At 50.6% G+C, this 20,391-nt stretch overlaps 4 protein-coding genes across 13 annotated transcripts in view; 2 read left to right on the forward strand and 2 right to left on the reverse strand.

Annotated features, from left to right (window-relative positions):
• The window catches only part of GTF3C1 (general transcription factor IIIC subunit 1), a 39,764-nt gene extending 29,087 nt beyond the window's left edge, over positions 1-10,677 (forward strand). For 3 of the 4 annotated variants that reach the window (XM_051782224.1, XM_051782232.1, XM_051782240.1), the window contains 8 exons: positions 696-868; positions 1,397-1,681; positions 3,876-4,129; positions 5,506-5,792; positions 6,281-6,938; positions 8,419-8,458; positions 9,185-9,377; positions 10,264-10,677. In XM_051782224.1, coding sequence (XP_051638184.1) covers positions 696-868; positions 1,397-1,681; positions 3,876-4,129; positions 5,506-5,792; positions 6,281-6,938; positions 8,419-8,458; positions 9,185-9,377; positions 10,264-10,485 — 2,112 coding nt within the window. In that variant the 3' untranslated portion in view covers positions 10,486-10,677. Of the gene's footprint in view, positions 1-695; positions 869-1,396; positions 1,682-3,875; positions 4,130-5,505; positions 5,793-6,280; positions 6,939-8,418; positions 8,459-9,184; positions 9,378-10,263 lie in introns of those variants that run through there. The other variant, XM_051782250.1, reaches the window with a different exon arrangement.
• Positions 10,678-11,449: 772 nt separating this feature from the next.
• On the reverse strand, positions 11,450-12,031 carry POLR3K (RNA polymerase III subunit K). The gene is made up of 3 exons (XM_051782489.1): positions 11,895-12,031; positions 11,735-11,822; positions 11,450-11,639 (listed from the first exon to the last, which is right to left on the reverse strand). Exons 1-3 carry the CDS (start codon positions 12,003-12,005, stop codon positions 11,512-11,514), a joined length of 327 nt encoding a protein of 108 aa, XP_051638449.1. The 5' UTR covers positions 12,006-12,031; the 3' UTR covers positions 11,450-11,511.
• A 9-nt stretch (positions 12,032-12,040) lies between these two features.
• On the forward strand, positions 12,041-15,180 carry SNRNP25 (small nuclear ribonucleoprotein U11/U12 subunit 25). 3 transcript variants are annotated; one of them, XM_051782437.1, is made up of 6 exons: positions 12,041-12,193; positions 12,265-12,355; positions 12,443-12,548; positions 12,634-12,708; positions 13,683-13,749; positions 14,996-15,180. In XM_051782437.1, the coding sequence occupies exons 1-5, from the start codon at positions 12,041-12,043 to the stop codon at positions 13,735-13,737; spliced, it is 480 nt and encodes a 159-aa protein (XP_051638397.1). In that variant the 3' UTR covers positions 13,738-13,749; positions 14,996-15,180. The 3 variants fall into 3 exon arrangements, with proteins under 3 accessions (XP_051638397.1, XP_051638388.1, XP_051638378.1); XM_051782428.1 differs by having other exon boundaries at positions 13,683-13,745; positions 14,991-15,180; XM_051782418.1 differs by having other exon boundaries at positions 13,683-13,745; positions 14,994-15,180.
• Positions 15,181-15,308: 128 nt separating this feature from the next.
• The window catches only part of RHBDF1 (rhomboid 5 homolog 1), a 36,461-nt gene continuing 31,378 nt past the window's right edge, over positions 15,309-20,391 (reverse strand). For all 5 annotated transcript variants that reach the window (XM_051782278.1, XM_051782258.1, XM_051782268.1 and 2 more), the window contains 8 exons: positions 20,157-20,318; positions 19,972-20,072; positions 19,269-19,332; positions 18,768-18,862; positions 17,805-17,880; positions 17,227-17,327; positions 16,806-16,959; positions 15,309-16,070 (listed from right to left, as the gene is read on the reverse strand). In XM_051782278.1, coding sequence (XP_051638238.1) covers positions 15,651-16,070; positions 16,806-16,959; positions 17,227-17,327; positions 17,805-17,880; positions 18,768-18,862; positions 19,269-19,332; positions 19,972-20,072; positions 20,157-20,318 — 1,173 coding nt within the window. In that variant the 3' untranslated portion in view covers positions 15,309-15,650. The remainder of the gene's footprint in view (positions 16,071-16,805; positions 16,960-17,226; positions 17,328-17,804; positions 17,881-18,767; positions 18,863-19,268; positions 19,333-19,971; positions 20,073-20,156; positions 20,319-20,391) is intronic.

Below are 20,391 nucleotides of genomic sequence, written 5' to 3' on the forward strand. Positions count from 1 at the left end.
TAGGAAATTATATATTCTGGACAGATTTTCAGTATGTTGTTTTCTCTCTGAGGATGACATTAAAGATGTGAGGTTGAAGTAATTCCCAAAAACCATGTGAAATAAACTCCACATCCCTTCCACTGGGTCAAACTGTATCATGATTTAGTGCCCACTTGAGCAGTTGAAATGATCTGGAGGAGATATCACAGAGACAGTCCTAATACCCAGCTAACACTGGTGTTGGGGAGCCTTTCCTTCAGGGTTGAGGACCATAAAAATGCATCATCTATCAGTCAGGTCTTAAATAAGGTCAGCAGTTCAAAGGGAGTTTTAACTCTCAGCAGCAGGCAAGAGTGGAGGCAAGAGTGGAGCCCAGAAAGCCAAGCTCACAGTGTTCCTGGTGAAATGAAGGGAGGAATCTACCAAAATGTGTTGCAGAGGGAGCATTTTTCACATCTATAATTCTAGCAGGAGCCTGATCCCATTTTGAATATCAAGTGTTCTGTAGTATTTAGTTAATTTAATTGGCATTTACCGTGGAAAGTCTGGAAGCCCATAAAAGGAACAGAACAGCAGTTAAGTGAATTTATATGTATCATTTACATCCTGGCTTGTAGGCTTCATATCCATTTAGTTAATGTGAACCTCAAGTAGGTTGAGTGTAACAGAGCTAAAACTGCCTTTTACACTGAGCAGGGGGGTGTTTTTTGCAGACATTCCGGCTGTACCAGGAGTACCAGGATGACATCCTGGTGAAGGCTTTCCTGGAGTGCCAGAAGAGGAGTTTGGTGAATCGCCGGCGGGTGAACCACACGCTGGGGCCCAAGAAGAACCGGGCCCTGCCCTTCGCCCCCATGTCCTACCAGCTGTCCCAGAGCTACTACAGGTGGGGGGCACTGCTGGGGTTGGAGCAGGGAAAGGGTCTGCCAGGCTGGGTATGGTCTGTGCTGGGCCTGGAGGTCAGAATACACATCCTGTGTCCAGGGCAAAGAGCCCGACCTTCCGCTGGGGCTGGAAGGGGAGGGTGACGCCGTGTGTGTTGGTCCTCGTTGGGTGTGAGGGAAGAGAGCCCAGTGTGCTGGGCAGGACTTCACAAAGACACATGGAGAGGAAATGAGATGCAGCAGCACAGTTCTAGGTGAGGTGGAAGGATTTCTTTAGCACTCTTGTGAGGCAGAAGATGACATCTTTGCTTTCTGTTACCTGACTTTTACACGGTGCATAAATACCTGCTGTTCTGGGACTAGTCCAAGGACTGTGAAAGCAGGTGTAGAAGGTACTTGGTCACCAGCTCTAACATGGAACTTCAGCTGTGTGGCTGCTCTGTGCTACCATGGGTCTAAAATTCATACTAAATTCATGCTCAGTAAGAACAGCTTGTGGAAGATTTGTGCTTCTTTGTGTTTCTGTGCAGGGTTTTCACGTGGCGCTTCCCCAGCAGCATCTGTACAGAGTCCTTCCAGTTCCTTGAGAAGCTCAAAGATGCTGAAAAATCAGACCAGCCAGATAACTTCTCATTTAAAGATCAGGAAAACACACCATCAGAGGGCATGGTGGCATTTCCCATGGATGGACCCGGTGGCCAGTGTGTGGCAATGCTTTCCCTGTTCTCCCTGGGACTTGTGACTGTGAATGTGAGAATCCCAGAGCAGATCATTGTGGTGGACAGCACCATGGTGGAAAATGAAGTGATAAAAAGGTAAATGCTGTTATTTCTGTTGGTAAACACAGTTTGGGGATAACTTGAATGAAATTGGATAGGCATTAGCATTTCCTGCACTGCACTGGGGCATGTTTTACTGTGATACTGTTTCAATTGTTATTTCTGAGGGAGCATTCTGAAGATTTAATGGCACTTCACTTAGTGCCTGTCATTATAGCCCTGGACTGCATTTGTCTTCACATGTGACATTTAAATTGCCCAGCACTTCAGTGCCATCAGAGCTGATGTGGAAAGGGGAGCACTGGGTGCTGCATGAGCATTTTCAACATCATCCCTTGTCATTTCAAAGGCTGGGAAGGGTTATAACAAGGTTTCAGCTTTACCAGTGAAACCTCTCACCACAATATTGCTTTTGTGTATTGTCTCCTCTTTGATTTAATTTTTCTGTAAGCCTGCAGTAATGGCACACCACTGAAACTGAAACTCTCCCCAGGCAGCCTGATCCTGTGAGCCCTTACCCTCACAGTCAATATGTGTTTCATCCTTTCAATCATTATGTGTTTTCTTAAGAGTGCAACTAAAATCTCTTGCTTTAACCTGCTGCTTCCTGTTGTATATATCCATGGAAAATACTTTGTTCTCTTTAGAGCAGCTTAATACCCATTTGAAGATTGTTATTGCAGTCTTTTTTTCCCATAACATTCTGTTCTTTAAAATAAGCAGCCTCAGTTCCTTTACTTGTGTTTTTGGTACATTATTAAGTTTTTATTAAGTTTTCCAGATCTCTGTCTTTCTCATTTATTTTCTTCTGCACTGAACTGTGATGTCAGAAAAGAAATGCCATGCTCTTGCTGGCAGATCTGTGCCAATTCCATCATGTCAGATAGGTGAAACTCCTGCTAATGCATCCCAGGATGCTGAATGGCCATGGACTTGCCAAAAAAAAAAAACCAGCCAAACCTCCCCAGTGCAGTGGGGAGCTTATGATTCTTGTGAGTCACTCTACCAAGCTTCTTTTCCTTTACCTGCTTAATTGTTTCCTCTTAGTGTGGAGGCACAAATGCACAGTACTATTATATAAATAACAGCCATTTGTCATAGGAAATTGCTCCCTGCTCTTTTCCAGGCTGTTTCTTCAGTTTGCTGGAGATGTTCTGAATGCAAATCCCATCTTCTCATAGACTTGCAGTGTCTCCAGTTGGGTGATCCTGTGCAAACTGAATAAGGTCTTTGACCACCCAGGTCATTTGCAAAAATACACTGAGCCCTGGACTGACCCCTTTACTCACTATTTTTCCTAAATGATGTGTTCCCTGCTGGTTTAAAATATTTTTTAAAAGAAGGTCTGACTCATCTTAGAAAAGGTTGTAAGGAACCTTTGGTTGTCTCCTGCTTCGAACAGAGGCAACTTCAGAGTTACATCAGGTTGTTCAGAGCCTTCAGCTTTAACCATTGTGGCTCTTGTCTTGTCCTGGAAAGAACAAGGAAAGAAATAATGTTGGTTTGACTAAGTTTACTTCTGGGAAATTTATCCTGGCTGCTACTAGTATTCTTTTTTTACTCTGAGGCTGTCTGCAGTTTGGTTTTAGGTGGAGGTTTTTTTATTTTTTTTTAAGTAACTGCAGTCTTTGGCCTGTAATTCTTTCTCCTCCTTTTCCTCCTTAAAAATAAACACTTGTCTGCCCAACACTGCAGCATCCTCATGGTCTCAGTGTCCAACAGATGCTCCCTCGTGATGAAGTGTCTGCTGAACCACAGAGGTTCTGCTGAACCAAACTGCAGAAAGCCTCCAAGTAAAAAAAGAGCAGTGGTTGCAGCCAGGATAAATTTCCCAGAAATAAACTTGGTCAAACCAACACTGTTTCTTTCTTTCCAGGACAAGACAAGAGCCACAGTGGTTAAAGCTGAAGGCTCTGACCAACCTGTTACAACTCTGATATTGCCTTTGTTTTAATCAAGAGGTTCAGCACTTTAGACTGAGATATTTTGGGTTCATTTCAATATAATTGCAAAATATGGAAGAGTTTCCTCTTCCAGGGACTTCTAGTGTATTTTCTTTTCTGTAGTTGCTCGTTCTCAGTGCTTTAAATCAGCCTGCTGTGGACATGCTGTCCGTGACTAAAGACTGGAGAGCAGAATCACTGTGTTCTTGCTCTGCTCAGTACACTGAGTCACTACTATGGAAAAAAAAAAGCCAACAAACAAATAAAACCCCCTGTGTTTGCTGTAGTTTGGGCAAAGAAGGGCTGGAGGAGGATGATGAGGAGGATGATGACCTGGATGACAGCGCTGGAGGCAAGCGGAGGATAGAAGTGAAAGCTCGTCAAGCTTCTCACACCAATTACTTGCTAATGAGAGGCTACTACGCCCCTGGCATTGTGAGCATGAGAAACCTGAGCCCCAGTGACAACATCGTGGTCAACTCCTGCCAGGTGAAGGTCAGGCTGAGGTGTTCCCCTGTCCCAGGGAGACTCAGCTCTCCAGGTTAGTTCCTGTTTGTCCCATCTTGCACAGAGGTTCCTGCCCTGCTGAGGAACTGATTTAAACAAAGCCCCTTCATAGGAACATTCTGTTTTCATCACACATGCAGTCTGTGATGCTTTCTCTCCTGATTTAAGCAGATGGGCAGCTTAAAGGCACCTCTTGTTGGTAACAAGTCCTTGCCTGTATTTCATGTTGTGTTAAACTGTTAATGCAAAGAGGAAGTCTGTCCTCTGCTCTGTCACCCCTTCTCCAGGAGGTTTTTCACTCCCTTCTGCAACTTGAAATACCATATTATGTCACACCCAGGCTTTCTCTTCTGTAAATACAAAACATTTCAGAGCTCCTTGAAAGGAAATTCTCATTTACTTGTCTCATGCAAGTGCCTGAAATAGTGGTGTCCAATATCCGGCCTCTTACCTCAGTAATTTAAACATTTTTATAATATTTAGAGCTTGAATGTTTGCAGTTCATCAGCACTGCCCCTTCTTAAAGAGCATCTTGCTTTCAGCTGTAATGCAAATCTATCCAGAACCTTCAGCTTTTCAGCTGAGGGGTCTGGTGCTGTCCCTGTCCTGTTGCTATTGCTGTTGTGGCAGAAGTAAAATAGAAATCCTTCCTCATCTCTCAGCTGCCACTCATGCCCTCCAGGTCTGCTGAGCTGCCTGCTCATTACAGCTGATCTCATTGCTCCTTGGCTGTCAGGGAAGTGCAGCTGCCATGAGTGTCCCACGAGGCACAGTGTGGAGCAGCCTGTGGATCAAAGGGAGGGGAGCAGGAGGAGCAGTGCCAGAGCTGCCCCCTCATCATCAGGGACTGGGAGAAGGGGTTATGTGGGTTCAGCTTCTGAATACTCTGTACAGGGGGGGCAGTTCTGGGCAGTGATGGACCTGTCACCAAACAAGGAGATGCTCTGTGAGACTAATTGTGCCAAGGCATTTGTCAAGTGCTAGTTAAACCACATCTGGCCAACAGATCTGCCACAGATATTTTTATTAATAGCATTTCCTTTCCCCTAGAATTTTGCACTTGACCTTCTTCAAGAAAAAATGTGATGATTCCCTCATTAACTTAGAGCTAAGCTGACCCAGTGTTAGAGAAAACACCAGTAAGTCTGCACTGCCTTCCAGCCATCCTTCACTTTGATAGGAGGATAAATCTTTGTAAACCCGCTTGATCTTCTTCTGCAGGTCTTTTCAGACACAGACATGTAAGGCAGAAAGAAAAAAGGAAACTGTGGAGCAGTGAAGATGTAAAACAAAGCTCTGTTTTTAATTGGAGTACTCCAGAGCACCTCTGATCCCTTTGTCTTTCTGCAGTGTGTTGCACAGTAACAACGGCTTCACAGCTTATACTCCTGTGTTTTCTTTGCCCTGCAGTCCCTTCTCTGCTGGATAACATGGCTGTGGGAATCTCCTGCCTCCCTGAAAATTTCACCAGGCTGATAAAAATCCAGGAAGAAGATTATGAGGTTGCTAAGTTCCTCCAGGAGTGCACAGAGCGTTGTGGTTACAGCCCCGGAGATGCAGAGGCTGTTCTGGAGATCCGTGGGGCCATAGAGGCAACTTCCCACCTCGGGATTTGCAAAGCTGAGCTGAGCAAACGTTTCTGCAGCTATGAAGAGGTGGAAGCTACAAGAACCAGGAGCTTGGAGCAGTACATTCAGGTGGTTTTACAGCCAGCTGCTTTCCATACATTGATGTCTGTGTGTTTAGTATTCCCCTTGCACAGGACAAGCTTCCAGGCTGTCAGAAGCAACTGTAAATTGAACAAAGCTGTTGATGTTGGGCAGGAGATCACATCCCATACCTGATAGCAATCTTGCCTCAAAGTCAGGAAGGCCAAAAATTAAAGCAGCACTTAATCAAAGATAGGAATGAGCTGATTCAGAAACCTAAAGTGCCAACATCCACCTTTGGAAGCAAAATACTCTTTCCCAGTTATATTTTTAACTTAATTCAAACTGGAGAAAAATGTCTTGTGCTGTAATCTCAGGAAAGTTTAAGGGGTAAAACATCTTTTCAGCTTTTTGCTCCTTCCTTGCTGCCAAAGATGGCAATTCCATAATACTTGGTTCAACCAACATTTTCCTGTGAAAGCTTCTGAGATAATTTGTTGTGGGTTTTTGTTTGTTTGTTTGTTTGTTTTTTACAGGACCTTATTGAAATGCAGCAGGTTTTAGAAGTAGGAGGCCACAGTGTAAGACTGGTTGCAATAGTGTTTGCCAAGCCATGGCTGTTGCATTCAGTGTGTCTGAAGGACAGACCAGAAGATGCTGATCAGCAAGGGGCAGACAGTGCCCTCCCAGATGTGCCCCAGGAGTGCCCAGCAGAGCCAGGGAAGGGACAGGAGTGTCTGGGAGAGGAGGAGCAGCTGGGAAAAGACACAGAACCTGTCAGTGATGAAGAACCCCCGAGGAAGAGACGTAAGACTGAAAATGATGTCCTTGAGGAGGACAGTCAGCTCTGCCAGGGTTCACAGGGCAGCCTGGAGAGTGCAAAGGGAAGGGACTTGGATGCAGGTGCCACTGATCCTGTCACAGCAAAGGAAGCTGTAACTGGGGGTGGAGAAGCAGGTTCCCTGGGAGTGCAGGCAGAACACCCAGCTGAACTCCCAGGGCCTGCTCCAGAGGCTGTGGATGTGGACACTCACAAGGAACAAGATCAACCTTGTTCTGAGGACAAAGAATTTGAAGTGCAGAACGATGAGCTCAGCACTGAGCACAACAAAGAGATCCCCAAGCCTGAACAATCAGCCAGTGAGCAGGATGATGACCTTTCCTACTTGCAGGAGAACCCAGGAGTCTCCAAAGGTATGTGGAGCACTCTGTATCCAAGATGTAGAGGCTAGCTCACCAGCAGCTGATCCCAAATGGATAGTGCTATTTCATAAGCAAATCCTAGATTCTTTATGAAGCTATACCAGGGAGAGGTTGTCCTTTCTCACAGACAAATTGGTATAACACTAATTTCTGGAAGGTCTTGGAGGTTTCAAATACATCAGAGATTCCTTCAAAGAATCCTTCCTGTTCCTTTTGCTGAAACGGTCACTACTCCAAAAATACGTTTTCCTTAGAAACTTGTTTCCATGTGTTGCTCTTCTTCAAAAATGTGTTTGGATCTGAAGTTTTTCATGTCTGGCTTCAGTCCAAAGGCCAGACATCTCTAAGCCTGGAAAGCACAGCACTGCTGGTGTGCCTATAGCTGGAATGTCCATGGCTGAAAGTCCTGAAATGCTTAAACCAGGAAGCAGCACACGCCAGGGAGATTAACAGCCTCGTTTGTAACCCAATTGGACTCCATTTTCTTTTCCTTTTTACTGCCAGGTTTCTTTTCTAATAGCCAGTAGTTCTTGCCAAGCTTTACATTAAGTAGTTTGTGGGGGATTTTATTTTGGTTTTGTTTCTATGGGCTCTGATTTCAAGCTGAATCACTGCCTGACTGCTCGTGTGGGATCCTGCCAAGCTCTGCCAGTACCCACGTTCAGAGGCAGCTGTGAATCAGTGCAGGCTGATCCCTGACATCTTAGAGCTTGGAATTGTTTAACTGGAGCCTTCCTGCAGGAAATAGATACTGTCTAAACAGCAGAGACCTCAGCAGTTCTTAAATGAAACTACCAAAGTATTCTTCTGGATTTAACTTCCTTCACTTGTCTGTAGCACAGGAGAGAAAAAGTAGTAGTTCTGTTATCAAACATAGAGTTCTTACTGGCCAGTGAAGGGTTTACATGTGCTTAAGGCAAAGCTGTTCCCCTGTGGGTATGGTAGGAATACCTCTGTTAAGTAATTGTCTAATTAAAGCCCATGACATAATGTAATGGGAGTAGCAGAGACAACCTTTGCTTTGAAACTGAGCCCTGCTGGAATCCTGAGTTTGCATTCTCATGTCTGCAGCTACTTGGGCTCCTGCTCAGCTTCCATGTGATTCCCAGGAATTTGGGTTAACCAGACCCACGGGGGAGCTCTCAGGCTGAGACCCTGCACAGCTCCCTGTGCCACTCAGCTCTCTCAGCCCATGCAGTCACCTGGGTCCAGCCATGTCATCAGACTTGTAGGAATAAAGCTTCTTGCTGGCATTTGGGAAGGGAACCACAAAAGGTTGTGGCAGGAGGTGTGGGAGGAGGGTGCTGCAGGCAGGTCAGGGGCAGCTCAGAGCTCCCCACAACTGAGCATAGTTTGCTCAGGTGGTTTCCTAACAAGCTGTTGCACTTTACAGCTTGGCCACCTTTTACTCTTTTTTCCACTAGATAAGGAGTTGGAGTTAATTAGAAAATATGTGTCCTTTTCTTTCCAGGCAGCTCCCTGACAGATGCCCCCCAGGCAGCCAGGGACCGGTGAGTAACAGGGCTTTCTGCAGAATAACTAAACACTTGGCACTCCCAAAATAATACTGGAAGCAGCTGATTTGGAAACCTTAGTTTTGTGCTCTGGTGGGCAGTGAGAATTGATGATGGAGAAACCCCAGGTCTTCCTCCCTTGTTCATGTTACTCACGCTCATATGTATGCTGGAAGAATTTCTTTGATACATGTTTTTACTCCAAAAGCAACTGGCTCCAAATATCAGAGGAAAAAAAATGATTTTACTTCATAAATAAGTCCAGTGCCAGAAAGCCTCAACTTTCAGAAGGTGCCCAGGAAAGGCCTGGAGAAACTGCAATATGAGAAATGGGAATCTCCATGCAGGGTCTGTCTTTTGACTCCACAATGCTACTGAAAATGAGGATTTTCTTTCCTTTCACTATTAGAGATTGAAGCAGGTCTTGGATAACTTTTGGAGGATATTAGGGCCAATACCAAACAAAGCTTTCCTGGTCAGAGACTCAGGGTAACTGCTGGCTGTGTAATGGTGCTAAAAGTGGTGAACCCCTAGTGAAATCCTGCAGGTCTGGAGCTGTCTGGTGGATCAGCACCAGGCCCTGCTCAGAGCAGCCACAGGATTTACACCTGTGAGCAAACACTGCAGTGGATGGAGTGAGAGTCTCTGTAATGCGGAAATTCTGATAGGAAATCTTAACTAGATGAACTCCTGACAGAGCTGAGCTTTAATTGTGTTCTGCAGGGCCTGTGAGGATGTCTGCTTCATTGGGAGACCGTGGAGGATCGTGGATGGGAACCTGAACAAGCCTGTGTGCAAGGGGATGATGGAGGCTGTGCTCTATCACGTCATGACAAAGCCGGGCCTGACGGAGGCGGCGCTGCTGCAGCATTACAGTGGGGTGCTGCAGCCCGTGGCTGTGCTGGAGATCCTGCAGGTACCTGAGCCACTCTGGGAGCTTTAATCCAGCTCAGCTTCCACACCAAGAGCCAGCAGATCCATTGCTGGGAGTCCCGGGAAAACAGGAGTGTGAATGAACCACGAAAAACCACCTTCTGCCTTTGGTGTAAATCAACCAAAGCCAGAGCGAGTCAGTGTTCACAGTGAGGAAGGAGGGGAGCCTGATTTACCCATCCTTGGAGTTACCCTGTTACTGAGTTCAAAATTTGAGCTTGCTCCTGAAATGGGTGTAACAGGGAGTTGAAGTTTTAGGTGGTTACTGACGAGTGGGGGCTTCTCACTGTGAAATACTAAGTGGCTGTTTAATGCAGTGTTAATCACAGGATCACAGAATGGTTTGGGTTGGAAGGGACCTTAAAGATCATCTGGTTCCAACCCCCAACCACTGTAGATAATCCCAGTGTTCCTAATTTTTTTCCTTATGTACCTTCTAGGTGGGCAGTCTTTGAAGTAGGAACCAGACTGAGATGTGTCTGTGCTGTGTGTAAATGAGACCTTCTGTCCTGACACACCTGCCTGAAGGCCCACATCCTTAACTGTGAAACAGTACATGGCAAGAAAATTTTGAGTTTATCTTATGTATTTTTTTCCCATCATGAAGTTTGACTGCCACCACTGCTACTTTGGAAATTAAATCTTGACTTACATTTTTTTTTTCCTATAAGAATTCAAAATCTTAAGCGCAGCAGTGACACTGCAGCCCTTCCTGTAAGCAAGACTTCCCCTGAGGGGCTCAAGGGAAGCCACTTTTGGTATAAATTGCCCAGCATTTCTGAGAACACCGTAGGTAGAGCAGCATTCAGGGCATTTTTTTTTTCCCCCACTGCAACTGCCCGCACTAAAATATGTGAATTTTTCCACAGGGTCTGGAAACTCTGGGTTGCATCAGACGATTCTACCTGAAAAAGCCATCCCCAGTGTCACTCTTCTCTCAGCCAGCTGTGGAAGAACAACTCAGCAATCCCAAACTGAGTGAAACCCCAACGATCTACTACGAGCCCACGATAGACTGTACCCTCAGGCTGGGGAGAGTGTTCCCCTCTGAAGTGAACTGGAATAAGTGGGTGCAGATTATCCCTGTATAGGAGGTAAAGCTGAGTCATATCAAATTGGCTTGGCCTGTAGGAGGGAGCATTAATGCAGATGAAACGCTGCAGTTTTTGCTCCATTATGTTTTTATTAAGTTATTTATCCTTTTTACTTCTGAATGTATTTAAACTGAGAATAAAGTTTGATGTTAAGACAGAAGTAATACGTGATCCTGCTTGAAGTATATTATCTTTTCACCAATAACTGCTTGCAGGGTGTATAGTTTGTGGTTCCTGATTTAACTTAGGGCGTTTCCACAGGTCACAGCAAAGGTCCCATTTTGGATTTTTCCTCTCTGTAACACAGAGAGCACAGTTTTGCACAGAGAAACTGTCAGGTTATAGATGAACACCTAGTAATTCTGGATATTACATCTTGAATGCTTTTAGAACCTTTCCAGTAAGGATTCCATTCTGTTCAAAGTAGTTGAAAGACTCAGGGTCTCTAAGAACAATGTAGTTCATTGCACTACACAGTATGCAAACAGCTCATTGTGCTGCTAGACTCCCTAGCTCTGAACACTGAAGCTGTGTTTGCACATTCATAATTCTGCCTTTATAGATGCTGAATTTTATTTCAACAGACAGTACTAAGTTTTACATTTCCTTTTGTTACGTCAAAATCCCTCTGCCATTTTTCTTATAGGATCAGTAAAAAAACCTGTAACACAAGAGAGGAAACGCTTCACCTTTGCTTTGCCTTCTGTGCCGTGGCACAGCAGCTGGCTCAGTGCTGGGGTTTCATCACCACCCTTCAGCTTATTTACCTTCAGGCCCGCCTGCATTTCCAGCTCTGGTTCCTTGGTGTGCAGGGCACGAGTCTCACGCTGTGCTTTCACTGTGGGAGCTGAGGGCCTGCCCGGGGCCGCCGCACAGGCAAAACACCCTCTCGGAGCCTGCTGTTCGCAGCTGTGCCCGCGGCTCGGAGCAGGGCTAAAGCAACCACGCCGCAGACGGTTCCTCGCACCCAGTGCCAGGTTTATTGCAGCGGCGGGACCCCCGCGCCCCATCCCCGCAGCCCCCTCAGTCCCGCCAGCGGTGCCCGCACTGCGGGTTGCAGCACTTGTAGAACGTGGTCATGGGCTCGTCGGCCGAGCGCGTCTGGATCTGCATGAAGTAGGCGCGGGGGTGCTCGCACTTGGGGCACGGCTCTGCGGGACAGAGAGAGCGCCCGTCAGGGCAGGGCAGGGCAGGGCGGACCCGACCCCCGCCCGGCCCCTCCTCGGCCCCCCGGCCCGGCCCCGACCTGCCGTGGAGTCCACGTTCTCCCAGGCCGCGGCGCCGCCCAGCACATCGTCCACCTCCTTCAGCCGCGGGTACTTCCTGCTGGTCACCTGCGGGACCGGGAGAGCTCAGCGGGGACCGCCAACCCCCCCCGCCCCGGTCACCCCCCGCGCCCCCGGTACCTTCCTGGTGACATTGCGCACGTAGGGGCAGGTGGTGCAGGCGAAGCGGTGGCAGCGCGGCCCCTCCTCGGCCACCAGCACGTTCCCGCAGGCCGGGCAGAAGAGCAGCATCGCGGGTTCCGCCGAGCCCCCCGCCCCTTCCGGCGATGGCGGCGGCGGAGGAGCCGGCGGAGGGGCCGGCGGAGGAGCTGACCCAGGAGCTGGCCCAGGAGCTGGCCCACGCCGAGGTGCTGGAGCTGTTCCAGGCGGCGCTGGCGCGGCTGGTGCAGGACCCGCTGCTCTGCGACCTCCCGCCGCAGGTGGGGCCGGGCCGGGCCGGGGGCGCGGGGCGGGCGGGGCGCGGGCTCACGAACCCCCCGGGCCCCCGCAGGTGACGGCGGAGGAGATCGGCTCGCAGGTGGCCCTGGAGTACGGGCAGGCCATGACCGTGCGGGTCTGCAAGGCGGACGGCGAGACCGTGCGTGCGTGCGGGGCTGCGGGGCGGGCGGGGCTGCGGGGCGGGCACGGCGCGGGCTCGGAGCGGGCTCTGAGCGGCCGTGCCCCCGCAGCCGTGGTGGTGGTGCAGAACGCCTCGGTGCTGGAGCTGAAGAAGGCGCTGCGGAGGCACTTCCAGCTGCGGCAGGCGCGGCAGGGCGGCGTCCAGCACCTCAGCTGGTGAGCGGGGCCGGGAGCGGGGTCTGGAGCGCGTCCCAACCCTGTCCCGCTCTCCCGTGGCTCCCCCTGAGTGTTTTTCCCCCAGGAAGTACATATGGAGGACGTACCACTTGACCTACGCTGGAGAGAAGCTGGCGGATGACAGAAAGAAGCTGCGAGAGTGAGTTCTGGGTGTGTTCTGGGGGGCTGAGAGGCCCCGTGGGTGCCCTGCAGCATCCCCACAGGCGGGGCTGAGGCTGTGCCCTGGCTCAGGGGGGTCCTGCGCTGGGAGCGGGGACAGGCACACTGAGAGGCTCTCTGCAGGACAGGATGGCCTTGGGGGGGTTCCTCAGCCATCACCATCCTGTGCTGTGCTTATCCAGTTCAGACCACCCCAGGCACTGGGACTCACAGCTCTTGATCGTCCCTCCCACACTCCTGAAGAATAGGTGACACTCAGCCTTGCAGAGCTGCTGATTTGGAACAAAGGAGGAGGGAATAAGAACTGGTACAGCTTGCCCAGGGAGGCTGTGGATGCCCCAGCCCTGGCAGTGTTCAAAGCCAGGTTGGACAAGGCCTTGAGGGAGCTGGTCTAGTGGGAGGTGCCCCTGCACGTGGCCCAGGGGAGTTGGGACTAGATGATCTTTAAAGTCCATTCCAACCCCTTAACATCCACGGAGAATGCCAAGGAAAGAGCAAACTAAGGATATGTGTGTTGATCTTTAGACCTGCTCAGCCACCTCTCAGAGACAATCTGCTAACAACACTGGCAGGTGACTCCCACATTTCCATGCCCATTCTTGGGAATGAGGAGGGATGAAGCACTTTCAAGCATTCTGCTGTTCCATACAGCAGTGCTGGATGTGCCAGCCTGTGTGCAGATCAGTGAGAAAAGGTGGTCTGAAGTATTACAAATTTAGCAAGACAGCAAAGCTGACCTTGGAAGACCAAGCAATGGGTGACAGATGTGGCATTTAAGGGGTGGTTGGAGGTAAAGGCAGATGATCAGATCCTTCAGGGCTGGCAGCATGGGAGAATTTTACTGTGTCCTGTGATCGTAGGAGTCCATCTGCCCCTGGGAAAGAGGAGACTATAGAATTTAAAAGGTCGTTTTTCCTGGGAAACTGGCATATAACAGCATAACTCTCTGTTCAGGTATGGCATCAGGAACAGGGATGAGGTCAGCTTCATAAAGAAGCTTCGGAAGTGACCTGTTGGGTAAGTCCTCGATGTTCTTCATCTTTTTCCCTGGGCCATGGTGTTCAGGCTCAGAGCAGCTGCTGTTGCAGAGCGTTCCTGCATGAGGCTGTGGCCTGTTTCCATATCCTGGTGTTGGTGTTTGTGCTCCTCTCAGGGTAGGGAGTGATAATTCAGCTGTTTCAGGTAGCACACACTGGGAGCAGCAGCAGGGATGTCTCAGTGCTGGCAGTGGCATCTCTAACTGTACTTTTATGTTTAGACTGAATCTGCTCTCACAGTGTCTTGAGATTCATTAAACATGTTACTTTGCTGGGATTGCTTCTAGGACACTTCTTTCTTTTAGGCTTCTTAAATGTCTGGGAATCTGTCAGGAGCGTGGCTGGATGCTGATGAATCCCTGGGAGGAGGAAGGTGTCTGTATGACAGATGATGGTCATCACCAGGGCACTCAGGTCCTTCTGTGAGCCTCAGACTGTAATCCCTGAGTTCCTGCTCTGCCAGCCTGCCCCTCCCACTCCTGTGCCACCCTGAGCACCTGCAGCCAACAGAAATGTCCCTCTGGTGCACCCAGGCAAATGCAACGAGCAAACACAGCGTGTTTGTTGCTGTGCCACAGTGGATGTGGATTGAGACATTCTTCTCAATTACTGCAAGCTATGAGGAATTAGGAAAGGGACCTCAGCTTACATAGCCTGTAGTTTTTGACTCCCAGTTTGTCCATTTTTCCTGGCTTATAGAAACTTGAGTTCAGCTGATTCACTGTTCTCAGGAGACAGGACAGATTGCTGGGCAACTTTTGGTCATGATATTTCTGTGCAGCTTATGCCTCTAAGAACACCTCCAGCACAGGAAGCATTAGCAGCCACATGTATGTACCTGTTTGTAACTCATGCAGACGTAATACTGCTATTTTTAGAAAGTTGTGCATGCAAACACAAGATGTGGCCAAGATTCTCAAGCTTAGTGAGTTTAAAATTATGTCTCTAAAAACACAATCACAGGGGTGGAAGAGCAATGGGAAGAGCAGCTTGTGCAAACCTTTGGGTTTTTGTTTTGCTGCTCCAGGTAGCTCAGTTAGAAACTGTTGCTTTGTGACCACAGTAACCTTTCCTTCTTCTTTCAACATTTGCAGCATCCACATATGTGCCCTCCGAGCAGCCACCTGTGGCACTGGCTGATCCCTCCTGGACAGTCAGGGCAGTGTGGTGGTAAGAGCCCAGCATGCAGCAACCATTTTCACTGCCAAATATTTTCTTTCCTTAACAGAGAGAGAGCAGACAAACCAGCCCTACCAAGACCAGACTGTGGATTCAGCACTTTCCTGGAGGAAAAGGTTTAACACTCTGAAGAGGAGCAAACTCTGTTGACTGGACATTCTCACATGTTTTTTGTGGTTGTTGTTTGTACGTGGAACACAATTCCAGGGATTAAAGAGACCCTCTAGTTTTCTGAAGCTTTTCAGGCCCTTATTTCCAGCTGCAGATCTGCATCTGGCTGGTTTTGGTGCTCAGAGGGGATTGATTCTCCTGGGACATGGAACAGTGTAAGTGAGATTAAGTAACAAACACAGGCACAGACTATGCAGAACAATTAACAGTAGCTAAAACGCTACCTCACTGTTTAATCACCACCTTAGCAGTAGTAAACAACTCTGGTTAAAAATGTAGTATTGAAACTAGTGTAATAAAAATAATGGCAGCAGAAAAGGTTCAATACAATTGAACAAGGCACAAACGTTCTGTTTTCAGAGTCTTCTGAGATAAGGCAAAACATGCCTGCCAAGTGCTAAGGAGACAGTTTAAATTAACCACGGGCAGGGTTAGAAGTGTCACTGGATTAGAGGCTTTGTCCCCATGGAACTGGCACAGCAAATGCAAAGACAGTCCATCTCCAGGGCCTGCTCGAGAGGCCAGTCTTTGCCTTTCAGTGGAGCTGCGCGTCCAGGTCGTATTTCTCGCAGAATTTGTCTGTGAAGGGTATACAAGTGAGGAACTCGCACCACTCGCACTTGATGGGGTAGAAATAGAACAGAATCACGAGTCCTGAGAAGAGTGCAATGAAGATGAGCTGGAAAACTATAATTTGGCACCGTTTCCTATATAAATCAAACTTCCCAAAGCTAATGTAGGGCAGGAAGGCAAAGGAGAGGAAGAATCCGCTGATAAATCCTGAAATGTGAGCGAAATTATCAATCCAAGGCAGGAGGCCAAAGGCAAAAAGAAAGAGCACCACAGCCAGCAGCTTGAAGAAAGCCCTCCATGGGCGTGCCAGGATTTGCCAACTCTGGAAGAGCTCCACAAAGAGACAGGCCAGAATCCCAAACTGGGATCCTGCAGGGCCAACCTGCAGAAGAAGAGCATTACAGATAAGGTCAGGCTCGTGCTGTCTCCCTGGCCTCTACAGCCAGCCCCAGGCATCAGTTACTTGTTACTCAACTCCTTGTTCAGTGTTTCTTGGGGAAGAGACACTGCAGCCTTCAACTTCATCCCTGTAATGGGATGCAAGGAGTAAAGGGGCCTGGTTGGATTTAGGGCCAAGGTGTGAGGCCAGCAATCCCCAGAACAGACTTTGTATTTAAGGAGGGCAGATCTGGTTTAAGTTGCCAGAGAAGAGAAGCCCTTGAAGGCAATCCCCTGGCTCCCCCCACCCACCATGCACTTTTCTTTACAGAAGGACCTGGAAGATGGTCCTGCCATGCAGTCTTCTGTGGGCAAGCTGAGCTCTGCCCTTTGCCCCTCTCGTGCCACTCTCACGTGGAGGGTCTCTGGCACCAGCTACAGCACTTGATTCCCAGCCTGCCCGAGGCCTCTCCTACCCCATGGTTGGCAACTCCCCATTTGTTATGGGGCAGCTTTCTTCCTGCAGCCAGCCCAGGCCAGTGACTGGGAAAGCCCAGGGTGCTCTGGGGGATGTTGCTGCTGATGGTGTAGTGCCATCTTCTAGCTCCCCATGTGCCAAGGCTGCGCTGCAGGGACGAGCCAGCTCTGGCATCTCTGCCTCTGCCCCAGAGGCACAGCCACGGAGAGGAGGGTTGTATTCAGGGCAAGTTACCAGGACCCTGGTCTGCAGGAGACCCACCTCTGCTCTGTAGGGTAGAAATATTGCACTGGCAAGGTTCCCAGTGATGCCACTGAGAAGGTAGATGATAGAGATGCGGTGCCACCCTGCCAGCTTCTCCAGGTCCCGCAGGATCGTCATTTGGAAACAGACTGAAACCAGACAGTGCAGGATCCTGCCAAGTGCAGAGTACAGGAGCTGAAGCAGCAGCCACTGAAGTCACCCCTGTGCTCGTGTTCTGTCCCCAGCCTTGCTCAGAGCTCCTGCTCTGGTCTTGCCCACGCCAGTAATCCCTCCCAGCAAACACAGGATGGTAAACCTTGGCAGGGGCCACAGCTCAGCACCCCCGAGTCCCCTGGGCAGGGACAGCCAGAGCAACTCAGCAACCCCAGGGCTGAGGGTTCCCCCACCCAGACAGGGGAAGTTTTACCCCTCTGCTTACCCAGCATGGAGGAAAAGCGAGAGCCAGAGGCGGTAGAACTGGTCGGGGACTTCTGGGTTTAGGAAAGGGAGGAGCCCACAGACGTCATCCATGCAGTGCACCTAGGGCAGGAGCAGGGATGTCAGGGGCCCTTCACCAAGGCCAGGGCAGAGCCTGCAGGTATCTCTGGCAGAGGGCTCCTCCTGCTTCTCTGCTGAACCAAATTCCAGCACCAAGTGACATGTGACCCACCCTTCCCTGTGGCAGCTTTATGCTCATTCTCCACCCCAGCACACACAGCTAAGGCATCTGCTCACTCATGGAGCAGGACAGGTGCCTTCTCCCCCTGCCTACACACTGGTCCTGTGCTGGGCTCCCACAGCTGCCAGCCCAAGTCCTGAAATGGCCTCCAAAGAGCTACAGATGCAGCCAGCTCTGCCACTCCAGTCTGGATCAGCAGCTTCCCGCAGGCTCAGGGCGGGACAGGACACAGGCCTGCCACCCACACTGCAGCACTGTCACCCCTCAGACCTTGCCAAGCTGCCAAGGGGAACTGGAGGGAGAAGGGCAGCCATACAACCCCCCAGCCCCACACTCACCTGAGAGCAGAGCGTTGCCTCCTCGTGGAAATAGCCCCGCATAAATTCACAATACTCCCGGGAGGTTATTTCACACCTGCAGGAGGCACAAGTCACACGTGGAAGGGACAATGGATCACTCCTGTGCCCTTCTCAGGCTGCCCATTCCCCCTTGTCTCATCCCATCTGTGAGAACTGATGCCTTCAGCTGCTGTAGTGTCTCAGCAGAGGCACAAATACATTCCCATTTAGCCCAGTGCCACTCTCCACTCACCCCTCCTGCTTCTCTCCCACAGGGATCCCTGCCTCACCTCCACAGACCAGCACACAGAGGCTCCAAAACAGGTGCCAAAGCTGAGCTATTTACAGCTGAGAACCACCACAGCCTGGGGAAGCTGTCTCAGGCTGGGGGAGTCTTGTGCCTCTGCAGCTGCCAGAGTGGAAAGGGGGCCTAGGCCAGGAGCATCCTGGTTATGACCTTCAGGGACAGAGAAACTCCTTGGGACAGCACTGATTTTTCTCCCCAGGAGGGAAAGCCAGGCCCAAGCACTAGGTAACTACTCAAGCTCAGGAGCAGCTGAGGAAGAACAGCATCTTCCTCTTTTGCAAACCCAGAGCCCGTCGTTTCCTGGCATGTCCTTTGAGTGCTTGTGGACTGCAGGTTGGGGCCAATGTAGCTGGACATTCCCAGAACTCCTCAGCAGAATTATTTAATCCCTTATGATCCAAGTCCCTCCAAACTGCAGGACCAGTTGAGTGAGATACCCTGCTGCACCTCATGCTGGCTGTTATCTCCTGCTCATCCCAGAGTCCTGCTCCGGCTGGGAGACCTGTCCTGGCTCTCTGTCCAACTCCCCTTCCCAGCAGGGCTCTGGGCTGTGTGTGGAAAGGACAAGGAGGACAAATGGCTGTGTCTACAACCTGAAAAGACCCCCTGTGTCTCACCCCAACACCCAGCCCCTCCACACAGGCAGAACTCCTTACCTTCCTTTGGTCCCAATGCAGCAGGGCCTGCCTGTAATCACACAGTCCATGTGGAGGTGGTTGGTGTAATTCCCAGCACTGTTTTTTGTGCAGATCTAGAAAACAACAACAGTTGCCTGGATAAAGTCAAAACAGCCCCTTGGGAAGAAGCCAGTTCCCAGACAGAGGCCTCCCTCTGACAGCAGGATGCTGCCTGATACTCCATCTGCCTGAGCATCAGTTGCCACCTCCTCTCCAGCCCTGAGGCTGAGCTGGTTTCCATCCTCCTGTTACCCTGGTAGGGCCCAGGGCTTCAGTTGGCACAGGGCAACTTGTGTTGTTGGAGGGCTCTGAGCCTTGGTGAGGCAGACCATGGCTGCCCTGAGCTGGTGCTTGTGACAAGCAGCAGAAGCTGCACCAGAGGCCCTGCCCTTCCACCAGCACAGCTGTGGCTCTGCACAGGGGGATGCCAGGGCCATGTTCCAGCTGCCCTGCAGGCTCTGTGCCTCCCGGGATGCTCACCGGCCACTTGGTGATGTCGTCTGGCCACTCGTGGGGCTCCATCGAGGCTGGCTGCTCACACACCCTGCAGCAACAGAGCACAATCAGCCTGAAGAACCTTTCCCCAGCACCAGGCAGGATTCCCACACTGTCCCTGTCCCAAGGCTGCCATCCCACAGCTCCCCTCTGTCCCCCAGATCAGCCAAGACCGTGCTCATCAAAGCCACAGCCTCCTTCTAGTCACGGCTGCAGCACAAAGGCAGGAGAGCAGGCAGCTGCCCAGCAACCAGCTGGATCCCTTCCAGGTGGACACACCCAGAGAGTGGGAATTGAGCTGCTCTCAGCTCTACATCAGCCCCCAGTGACTGTGCAGTGCCACCCAGCAGCTGGCAGGGCTGGGGGCAGAGGTGTGCTGGGAACTGCTGCACCCCTGTGTGTGTGGGGAGCAGGGGAGGAGAGGGAGTGGGATGAGGAAGGCACCCACAGCTCACAACAGCAACTGTACAGGTGGGCAGCAACACCAGTGGAGACCAGGGGCGAGCAGAAATACAGTCACACTCTGCCTGAGCCTCCCCTGCAGTCGTCAGGACAGGCAGGGACATCACTGCCCCATATCCCTTGGTCTGCAGAGCAGCTGCTGTCCCAGCCAGCAACCCACTGGCCTGGGGCTGACTCACCATTGGCCCCATCCCCCAGGATGGCAGCTGGGCCAGGCAGGACCTACCTGGGGTCCTGATGACAAACAGACCCGAACTGCCTCTTGTTCCCTGCCAGCATCGGCGTGCTGGGGTGGTGGGGCCACTTCACCCACACGGCCAGCGTGGACTGCAGGAGAGAGGAGAGGTGTCACCATGAAGCCCAGGGAGGGAGAAGCACCAGGGGCAGCAGGGAAGGGGCCCTGGCACTCACTGAGCACTCCTCCTCTGAGGTCTGCACGCAGCCCGACTTGTCGTTCCGCACACAACAGGCCGAGTGCTTCTCCTTCTCCCTCTTGGCGCTGATGAAGCTGTGCACTTGCTGGTCCTGCCTCATGCACGGTGAGAACTTGGCCCCCAGGTGGATCAGGGCCTCCTGGCAGAGATGGAAACACCCAGCTCAGCCAAGGGGCAGAGCAGGCTGGGGGAACTGCACAGGGTGGCCCTAT

Source organism: Manacus candei, unplaced genomic scaffold, assembly GCF_025592945.1.
Source record: "Manacus candei isolate 608988 ecotype Guabito, Panama unplaced genomic scaffold, ASM2559294v1 h1tg000002l, whole genome shotgun sequence".
NCBI classification, from domain to species: domain Eukaryota; kingdom Metazoa; phylum Chordata; class Aves; order Passeriformes; family Pipridae; genus Manacus; species Manacus candei.